General features: G+C 42.5%; 1 protein-coding gene across 1 annotated transcript in view; it reads left to right on the top strand.

Annotated features, from left to right (window-relative positions):
* The window catches only part of GLUD1 (glutamate dehydrogenase 1), a gene marked incomplete at its 5' end in the record, with an annotated part of 37,193 nt that overhangs the window by 21,710 nt on the left and 4,374 nt on the right, over positions 1–11,109 (top strand). The window contains 6 exons of the mRNA XM_005871133.2: positions 4,203–4,382; positions 5,142–5,279; positions 5,481–5,618; positions 6,180–6,260; positions 7,094–7,217; positions 8,007–8,098. Coding sequence (XP_005871195.2) covers positions 4,203–4,382; positions 5,142–5,279; positions 5,481–5,618; positions 6,180–6,260; positions 7,094–7,217; positions 8,007–8,098 — 753 coding nt within the window. The remainder of the gene's footprint in view (positions 1–4,202; positions 4,383–5,141; positions 5,280–5,480; positions 5,619–6,179; positions 6,261–7,093; positions 7,218–8,006; positions 8,099–11,109) is intronic.

Below are 11,109 nucleotides of genomic sequence, written 5' to 3'. Positions count from 1 at the left end.
AGAGGGGGAGTGGGGCAGGGGCAGTGGAGAGGGGGAGTGGGGCAGGGGCAGTGGAGAGGGGAGTGGGGTGTGAAGAGTAGTTTCCATACTTGAAGAAAAACGGAAGACAATTAGAAAGATGGCTGTTGTCCCACGAGAAAGATGTTTGTTGTTCGCAGAGATCAGTCTGGATCCCTGGGTGCAATCTGTAGGGGGACATGGGCATGCAGCCTGGATTCTAGATTGGCTCCTTCGCACACCAGCTCTGACCTGTGGCAGTGCCTCCGCTTCCTCCTCTGTCACATGGCAATAATAATACTACTTCCTTCATGAGACAGCCATGAGAATGAAATGAATAACCATATAATGCCCTTAGCACAAAGGAGTATTTATGTTTATAAATACTGTACCAGGTCAGTTACATAAATCCCCTGAAATAAAACAGCAGTATGAGACATTTATACGACAAAGAATTTGGTTTGACTGTCATTCCCAAATAGGATCTTTTTTTATAAGTGAATTTATTCAATAACAAATTTACAACATAAATGAAATGGATGAATTCCTAAAAAAAAAAATTTTTTAAGTGACCCAAGATGAAATAGAAAATTTGAAGAGCCACAAAGCTAATAAAAAGTAGAGGTTATGCCCTACCTGGTTCAGCTCAGTAGATAGAGCATCAGCCTGTGGACTGAAGGTTCCCAGGTTCGATTCCAGTCAAGGGCACATGCCCGGGCTCGATCCCCAGTAGAGGGCATGCCGGAAGCAGCCCATCAATGATTCTCTCTTATTGATGTTTCTATCTCTCTCTCCATCTCCCTTTCTGAAATCAATAAAAATATTTTTTAAAGTAGAGTTTATTATTTATAAAAAGCATAAATAACATCTTTTCATAAGGAAAACACAAGGCATGGGTGATTTTACGGGCAAATTCAACCAAGAATTTTAGAAGTGCCAGTCTTACATGTCACCTTCTGTGTTCAGTGAGCTCTGGGTATGATCTCTTGTTCTTATATATATTTTTAATTGATTTCAGAGAGGAAGGGAGAGAGAGAGAAACATCAATGATGAGAGAGAAACATCGATCGGCTGCCTCCTGCACACCCCCTACTGGGGATCGAGCCCGCAACCCGGGCATGTGCCCTGACCAGGAATCGAACCGTGACCTGGTTCTTAGGTCTACGCTCAGCCAGGCCTCTTGTTCTTTTTAAGCAAGACGCTAGATTGAAGAGTGCAGAGTAGTGGACAAGGATATTGGTTATTCATAGCTCATTCCCCGTGGTGACAGCAAAAGGATGTTTGTGAGGCGTTGCCAGCTGAAACCCGAGGCTGTACTAATGAAGATTTTTCCTTAAAATGATCGGAAATTCAAAATCAGGACAATAAGGAAGCATAGTTTTGTTATTTCCAGGCGTGAACCTGAACCACACGGCTCCTGTTGTCTAGCCCCACCTGGAAGAGCCAGTGTTCTCCCTGGGCTTCCAGGGCAATTAGGTTTGCTGGGGGCCAGGACTGGCACCATGCCTGTCGGTGCCGGCATTCGCATTTCCACTGTTTAAAGCACTTGGCACTAGGCTTGCAGTTCTAAGTGTTCATTATTCATGGGAGAGACTGTGGGAAAACTAGTTCTGTAAATCACTTTACTAGACTGCTGTTTTTTCTTCATTAATTTTGTTCTTTCTGTTGGCATTTATACGAGTAATACAGTTCTCAGTCCTCCCTGTAAAAATATTTAAACAATACAGAAAAACACCAAATCACTTTTTAACTCATCAAGCTAGGATATCTATTGGGCGGTAGGGGTAAGTTGTGAAGTAAGGCACTTTATCTTGTTTCACATGGGTAGCAAATTGCCTTAAGCTTATTAAATAATTTGTACCTTAGCCATCATGTAAAATGCTTTCTTCATTTTTATTGATTTCCTCTGTATAACTGGACTGCCCAGTTTCTTGTCTCACTAATCCAATTTGTCTATTCTTCCTTGAAGTAGAATTTCTAGGTTAGTAGGTTTTCTTATTTTGGTAACTATTCCATTTTGCCCCGAATTATTTTGTTCTCAGTAATACAGAACTGAGAACTGTATTACTTGTATAAATGCCATTTTTTTCCTTGAGTACTTTTGCTGGCCCACTTCTTTTTATATATATATATCAGAAAAATATATTGATTGTTTTTAAAGAAATAACTAGATATAAATACTTATATCTAAACTAGAGGCCCGGTGCACAAAAATTTGTGCACTGGGGGGGGGGGCGTCCCTCAGCCAAGCCTATGCCCTCTTGCAGTCTGGGATCCCTCGGAGGATGTCCACCTGCTGGCTTAGGCCCACTCCCTGGGGGATCGGGCCCAAGCTGGCAGTCAGACATCCCTCTAGCAGCCCGGCAGTCCTCGGAGGATGTCCACTTACCAGCAGGGAGCAGACCTAAGCTGCAGTCGGATATCCTTAGTGCTGCTGAGGAGGCGGGAGAGGCTCCCGCCACCACCGCTGTGCTGGCAGCCATCAGCCTGGCTTGTGGCTGAGCTGAGCTCCCCCTGTGGGAGCGCAGTGACCACAGGGGACAGCTCCTTCATTGAGCATCTGCCCCCTAGTGGTCAGTGTGTCATAGTGACCAGCCATTCCCAGTCATTCTGCTGTTAGGGTCAATTTGCATATTACCCTTTTATTATATAGGATATTGATTGATTGATTTCAGAGAGGAAGGGAGAGGGAAAGATGGAAACATCAATGATGAGAAAAAATCATCCATCGGCTGCCTCCTGCACACCCCCTACTGCGGATCAAGCTGCAACCCGGGCATGTGCCCTTGACCAGAATCGAACCCAGGACCTTTCAGTCTGCAGGCCGACACTCTATCCACTGAGCCAAACCAGCTAGGGCCCACTTTTTAGGCAATCTTGAGTTTATTTGTTTTTTTAAAAGTAGTATTTTATTGAATTTGTAGATTAGTTTGACAGAAGAATATCTTTACAACATTGAGCCTTCCCATTGAAGAGCACCATAATGCCTCTTCCTTCGAAGCTCTATTTTGGTGATGTACTCAAGTTTTAATGGTAGATTTTAAGACACTTAAGGCTTGAATGTATCCTAAGTAGGATATAAGTATTTGTTGAAAGAATAATACTTTGTTATATTTTCATTAATTTCAGGGAGGAAGGGAGAAAGAGAGAGAAACATCAATTATGATAATCATTGATTGGCTGCCTCCTGCTGCCTCCACTGGTGGTTGAGCTCTAACCCCAGCATGTGCCCTGACCAGGAATCGAAGTGTGACCTCCCCTGAGCCACGCTGGCCCTGGCCGGCCAGAAATAATACTTTAAAAAAAATTTTTTGTTGTTGATTTCAAAGAGTGAGACACATTGATTGGTTGCCTCCTGCACACACCCTGACCAGGACAGGGATGGAGCCTGCAACCTAGGTACATCCCCTGACCGGAATCGAACCTGGGACCCTTCAGTTTGCAGGCTGACACTCTATCCACTGAGCCAAACCGGCTAGGGCAGGAATCATACTTTTTTTTTTTTTTTAATATATTTTATTGATTTTTTACAGAGAGGAAGGGAGAGGGATAGAGAGTTAGAAACATCGATCAGCTGCCTCCTGCACACTCCCCACTGGGGATGTGCCCGCAACCAAGGTACATGCCCTTGACTGGAATCGAACCTGGGACCCTTGAGTCCGCAGGCCGATGCTCTATCCACTGAGCCAAACCGGTCAGGGCAGGAATCATACTTTTAAGCTATTAAAAATACTATCTGGCCCTGGCCAGTGTAGCTTGGTTGGGTGTCATCCCATGCACCAAAAGGTTGCCAGTTCGATTCCCAGTCGGGGCACATGGCTGGGTTGTGGGCTTGATCAATGTTTCACTCTTGCATCGATATTTCTCTCTCTCTTTCTCTCTCTCTCTCTCTCTGAAAAAATCAATAAAAAATCTTTTTTTAAAGAAAATACTACCTATTTTTGTGACATTATATCTGTACTTTAGGAATCTAGTTAAGTTAAATTCCTAACACCCTGTTCCTCCCATTGGAAATATTAGTCTAGTTTCACACATTTTCTGGGAACAGAAATCTGAAAGAGTGAGTCATGTGCCTCTTGATGACACTCCTAAAGAGCGTATTTTAGTTGCATGAGAATGTGTTTGGCTCTATCCTTGACTCCATTGGTTCATCGTAGGAAATTCTCCTGAGGTTTCATCTCTGAAGCGCTGGCTTTCTCTTGCAGGATATTAATGCCCATGCCTGTGTCACTGGCAAGCCCATCAGTCAAGGTGGGATCCACGGACGGATCTCTGCTACTGGCCGAGGAGTTTTCCATGGAATCGAAAACTTCATCAATGAAGCCTCTTACATGAGCATTTTAGGAATGACACCAGGGTTTGGAGATAAAACATTTGTTGTTCAGGTAAAAGTTTTTGTTTCTTAAAGAATAACTTATAAGTTGTTTTTAGATTTGCAGTTTTAAATATCTCTAGGATACATATGAAGCTATCACCAACTTCATTTTGTTTTTTAATATGTTTTTATTGATTGGCTGCCTCCTGCATGCCCCACACTGGGTATCGTGCCTGAAACCCGGGCACGTGCCCTGACCAGGAATCAAATTGTGACCTCCTGGTTCACAAGTTGACACTCAACCACTGAGCCACACCAGCGGGGCATCACCAACTTCTTTTGATCAGTATTTAAAAAATGAAACTGTATCCAGAAGGGGAAATCACTTAAACTATTAGGGGTACACAGAAAGAATTTGTTTGGTATTTGATTATTTTACTTAAAGGAATTAAGTTGAATGTTACTTTAAAATAGAAGTCATATTCCTCCCAATTAGTGACTTACTTTTTAGTACCAAAGGACATCTGGTCATGAGGGACCTGGGTGGTATGGTTGGCACCACTATCATTTCTTTATAACTCACCAAGGCTGCACTGACTAAACTCCTTCAGGTCTCATTATCACAGACAACAAGGGTTGGGTTCCTCATTGCTAAACATAGAAATTTATTGTTGAAGGGAAGCCATTTAGTCCATTGTTTCTTTTGGCAAAAGGATTTTGAGAATTTCTTTTAGCAGAATGTCAAGTTGCAGTGGACAGAGTGTGACTTACCATCTGTCTGTAGTAGGAAGTTGTTTTTTTGTGTGTCATACGTAATTGTTCTTTACAGGGATTTGGTAATGTGGGCCTGCACTCTATGAGATATTTGCATCGCTTTGGTGCTAAATGCGTTGGTGTTGGTGAATCTGATGGGAGTATATGGAATCCAGATGGCATTGACCCAAAGGAACTGGAAGACTTCAAATTGGTATGTTAAAGCTAATATCTGAGCAGTTGAACTATCCTGAATATTGTCAAGTTTTGCAATAGCTTTATTTAAATCTGTTTCCATTGCTTGCTTTTTTAAAATGTAACTTTAAAGATAACTTTGTCTTCATATAATTTGTCACTAAATGTAAGCATTTAAACTCTGGTGCAGCTATTAATTCTGATATTCAATCAATTACAGCAACATGGATCAATCCTGGGTTTCCCCAAGGCAAAGGTTTATGATGGGAGCATCTTAGAGGCCGACTGTGACATACTGATCCCTGCTGCCAGTGAGAAGCAGCTGACCAAGTCCAATGCACCCAGAGTCAAAGCCAAGGTAAAAGCAGAATAGAGACTGTCCGACCTTCCTAATGGGGTGCTATTGAAGGTCGAGGAAGTGCGCATCTTGGGTATCCTCTTTTTTGTTTGTTTGTTTGCAGCTTTATTGGGATATATAATACACATACCAGACAGTTCACCCAAGTGTAGAATTTAATGGCTTTTAGTATATTCAGAGTTGTGCAACCATCACCGTGGATTTCCTTTTAAACCAAATTTCCAAAAAGTAGTTATGAAAATCAAAAGTTGAAAAAATAGTTTTATATACTTTAGAGCAAAGTGACTTTATTGATTTTAGAGAGAGGAAGGGAGAGAAACATCAACGTGAGAGAAAAACATTGATTACTTGCCTCCTGCACACGCCCCAACCGGGAACCCACAACCTTTTGATGTACGGCTCCAATCAGCTGAGCCACACCGGCCAGGATGGCTTTTATTAATTTGATTAAACTGGAATTACTCGTTCCTACAACCTCCTCCCCATACGTGCACATCTCTTGGCGCTCAGTGAGGGGATTTGGTGGTGGCGGCGGCATTCCTATGTGTCCCTGACTTACAGATCATCGCTGAAGGTGCCAATGGGCCAACAACTCCAGAAGCGGATAAGATTTTCCTGGAGCGGAACATCATGGTTATTCCAGTAAGTCATCTGTTTGCCAGTTTTTAGATATGCTTGGAATCATAATTGTTTTTGTAAGGAATTGTGGGAGGGAGGATCATTAGTTTCCCAAGCTGTTAGTGAATTCATCTTTAGTTTGTGTTTAAGAAAATAAAATAGAGGCATGATTGTTAGTATAGTTAGCCTGTCAGTTTTCGCCTGAGCATTTTCTTCTAGCTTCAAGTTCTTTCTTGAGTATGTATTTAGCCTTCTTTAGAACCTGGTTATATAAATGTGTATTGTGCTAGACTATTCTAACTTAAAATTAAAGATTGCTTTTACCACCCTTACCATATGTCCCTGCAGCTTTGCTCAGAAAGCTAATGTGAGGAACATGTTTTCAGTGGATAAGCGTGGGGTCAGCACCAACAGGTTATTGACAATTGGAAGTTAGTGTGGATTTAGGGAGCATTTTAAAGAACCCCTTTGCTGAAAGCACTTAAAAATTCAATTTCACAGAACTAGACTGCCTTTGGTGGTAGAGGGAATGCTGCTCTTCTGGGGAGATTCCCCAGACAGTCCAGCCCACGGGAGTGGGCAGCAGTTTTGTCAGGAAACTGTTTCAGTGGAGAAGGGGCTCTAACCATAGCTGATTAAATGCTTGGTTAGTAAAATAAAAAAAATCAACTCAGATGGATTGGAAAGGGGGGTTGTTAAATTTAAGTGTGAAGTTCTAAGATATCTAAGATGTATTTGGAAAGGTTGACACTTAATCTGCTTTGATACTAAAATTGAGCTCTTAGTTTATTGTAAGCTTTTATCTAAAACCATCATCTTATATCTTTGGCATCTTCCTGACGAATTTTTGTATGTAGGATCTCTACCTGAATGCCGGGGGAGTTACAGTATCTTACTTTGAGTGGCTGAAGAACCTAAATCATGTCAGCTATGGCCGTTTGACCTTCAAATATGAAAGGGATTCTAACTACCACTTGCTCAGTAAGTTGTGATGATCTTGTTCTCCAAAAATAATCTTTTGGGCCAGCTAGAAGGCTGAACAAAGCTTAAACTTAAGACCAGTTTCCTTTTTATAATTCTAAAGAACATAAATTAATTTCAGTATAGAAAACTATATTATTTTGCTTATGAGTCTTAGACCAAAAATATACAATTTCTTTATCAATATATTAGCTTCCTTAAATATATTTATATCCAAATGTTTGTTTTATAATGTAATATTCCAAGAACATAATCTACAAGTTAGTAATAAGAAAGAGCATCAGTTTAAACTGGGGGCTCCTGTTGGTGTGTTTCTGCCTCTGGTTGCTCTGAGTAAAGGCCTGTGTAGTGGTGAGAATGTTTTAGTCTTCTGATGGAGAAGACTGTTTTTCTTGGACAAGAGTAGGCTCCAGGGCTAACAGTAGGATTTTCATGAGGCTGAAATAAGACCAAGACCTCCAACTGAGTGCCTTTACTCAGCCTGCTCAGAATCGGGGTGAAGTGACCCATCTATTTCCGTTTCTTTCCCTCAGCATTTTCTTTTTTTAAAGAGCCAAGGAAAAACCCTGGTAATGGGTGTTATGGAAACAGAGCAGTGACCTAAATTCACTTTATATAGGAATTTGGCCAAGCGCTTTATCCTTTTAAATGATTAACCCTTTCATGTCATTAATGTTGAAGGTTTCTAAAACTCTTGGTTTTGGGATTGTGAATATAGTTGGGGACAGCTGTTGCTACTGCTTGACTTTTTCTGATGGCATGGTCTTCTCTTCTCTTGGCTTTTCATAGTGTCGGTTCAGGAGAGTTTGGAAAGGAAATTTGGGAAGCATGGTGGAACTATTCCTGTTGTGCCCACATCAGAGTTCCAAGACAGGATATCGGTGAGTGCTTGGGACAGTCCCATTTTCCACACACTGCATGCTCTCTAGACTCGGGTCAGGTGTCTACATGAAAGTCATCGTAGGACTTGGAAGAATCCCAGTTCAAAATAAGTAACTAGTGGCTCTTCTGCTTTTGGCACCTTGACAATGCTGACGGCTCCACGGTGATGCTAATGTAATGGCAAAGCATTACTGCGAATTTAACTCGGTTAAGCTTCAGAGAAATGGAAATGAAAATAAAAATTAGAACTATGAAAAATTAGAATTGCTATATGGGTACGAATAAGAGTGAAAACAGGTTAGAAAGGGTGTTCTACAGTAATTAGCAATTGACAAGGGTATATTAGTAGTACGCACACATCACAAAGAGAACTTCCTCACCAGGAAAGTGTGAAGGCATGGAAAGCAAGTCAGAGGAAATAGACCGAGACAAAATGTGCAACCTCACTATTGGAGTACAAATTAAAATAAGGTCTCTTTAATCTATGAAACGAGCATAAACAATGGATCTTCTACTCACCATGTCTGCGGTGAAGCGGTTGTGCCTTTATTCTGATAACAATGCAGATTGGTGCAGCTCTTTGAAAAATTGAGGAGTTGTTAGTGTTCCTGCCCTTTGTCATAATAATGTCCGCTCTGGGGACTTATCCTAAGAAAATCATTCCAAAGGAGTGGAATGGCTCCATGCATGAGGATGTCATCGGAACTGTGTTCTCAGTCAGTTTTAAAGTTACTTTGATTTAAACGGCATATAGATGGCAGGAAAATGGCTCAGTTATAATATATCTTATGAAATGAAATATTCAGTCATGGAAATATCAGCGATTTTCAACCTTCTCCATCTCATGGCACACATAAACTAATTACTAAAATTCTGTGGCACACCAAAAAATACATTTTTTTGCTGATTTGACCCCCCCATCCTCAGCCCCCCCACCCCCAAAAGTATAATTTTGATTAATTCACATGGGACGGCTATTGTTGTGTTGGCTGTTGTCATTTTTTTTATTTGACAGTCTAAGGGGAAAGGTCGGTGCCCCTCTGGTACTGCATGTTTTAAACATTCTTGCGGCACATCGGGTGAAGATCGCTGAACTATATTGAAACATGGGGAAAAGTTAAGGGTTTTGTTTTGAAGATGCTTTTGCCACTCTGGGTACTAACTGTTCCCCTAAATGAATCTTCCCCTTTCCCAGAGGCATGTCTGTTAGTTCTGGTCCCTCTGTCAGAAATGCCGTACTCTCTTCTTTCTTAGGTATCACCACATCTCTGCAGCCTTTCCTGAAAGTGCCCTCTGCGTGCCAGAGCTGTGGGCATCCTGCTCTTCAGTGGGTTTCTTGCTCCTCCCAGCACCTGCCTGGCACATATCAGTCACTCATATTGAAACCTCCAGAGGGAGCACAAAAAGAGGACAGCCAGCTAGTTAGGCAATAAGTAGGGCAACAGCTATGATGACTTTCTTTTTATCCTTTTAAAATAATTATTGCCCAATCTATTGGTCTCCCAATTTTCAAATGCTTGCAGTTCTTCTAATTTTAGACTTGAGTGCTATGTCTCACCTCCTACCTGTTGTAGGAATCCTATATAATAAAAGCCTAATATGCTAAGTGTCTCGTCAACTGGTCGGCTATTTAACCAATCAAAGCGTAATATGCTAATGATATGCTAAGGCTGCTCAACCACTCGCTATGATATGCACTGACCACCAGGGGGCAGACAGTCAACTGGTCAACCAGTCGCTATGATGTGCACTAACCACCAGGGGGCAGACACACGACCGGTAGGTTAGCTTGCTGCTGGAGTCTGTCTGATCAGGACTGAGCGAGACAGGCTTAACACGCCCTGGAGCCCTCCCGTGGTCCCTCCCCAGCTGGCCAACCTCCCGCATCCCTCCCCGGCCCTGATCGCGCACCGGTGCGGCCCCTCAGCCTGGCCTGTGCCCTCTTGCAATCCAGGACCCCTCGGGGCATGTTGGAAGGCCAGTTTCAGCCCGATCCTATAGACCAGGCCAAGGGACGCCACTAGTGCACGAATTCGTGCACCGGGCCTCTACTCTTGTAAAGAAGTGTCAGTTGAAAAACCAGTTCTTTTCCAGCTTCTTCCCTAGCCACGTTCTGGGCCTTCCAAGACCTACCATCTTTTCACTGTCCCTCATCACCCCTAATGTCCTCAGCATTCTCCGTATCTAACTTAAATTCCATGCTTCATCATCACAGTGACTCTCTGTTCTAGTTTTGCTTCATTGATCCCCCTGTTAACACCTGAACCCTGATAACATCCAGATCTTTGCCCCCTGTGGCTGGAGGCCCTGCAGACTACTCAGATCCTAACCACTAGCATCATAGATTCTTAGAGCCACCCCTATTCCATTTATTTTCTAATTCTCCTAAATATCCTATTTTCTCCCCTCTCTCTCCTGCACTCCAGCTCATGACCTGGTATATGCTCACAGAGAACATTGAAGCAGACAGAACTTCCCCATGTACCCAGCTCCTGGCATCTGTACCCTGCCTTGTGTCAGCTCTCTTGTTACAGAGCAACCCTGTACTTCCATCTAACCCCAAGTCCTGCTATGGGCATTGGGGGCCCGTTTTCAACTTATCAAATGCATAACTCAAGCAAATCCTTCCCTCTGTTCTGCATCACCAATCCTCCCTCTATGCAGTCATTTCTATTGGTGTTCTAAATTCTGTCCTAAAAATATATAAATCTTACCGTGCCAGTGTGGCTCAGTGGTTGAGCGTCGATCTATGAACCAGGAGGTTGCGGTTCAATTCCCGGTCAGGGCACATGCCCGGGTTGTGGGCTCAATCCCCAGTGCAGGGCATGCAGGAGGCAGCCAATCAATGACTCTCTTTCATCATTGATGTTTCTATCTCTCTCTTCCTCTTCCTTCCTCTCTGAAATCAATAAAAGTATAATTTTTTTAATATATCTTTATTGATTTCAGAGAAGAAGGGAGAAGGAAAGAGAGATAGAAACATCAATGATGAGAGAGAATCATTGATTGG

This window comes from Myotis brandtii, unplaced genomic scaffold (genome assembly GCF_000412655.1).
Source record: "Myotis brandtii unplaced genomic scaffold, ASM41265v1 scaffold33, whole genome shotgun sequence".
Lineage (NCBI taxonomy): Eukaryota > Metazoa > Chordata > Mammalia > Chiroptera > Vespertilionidae > Myotis > Myotis brandtii.
The sequence above is the reverse complement of the archived record's forward strand: the minus strand, read 5'-3'. Positions and strand labels throughout refer to the sequence as shown.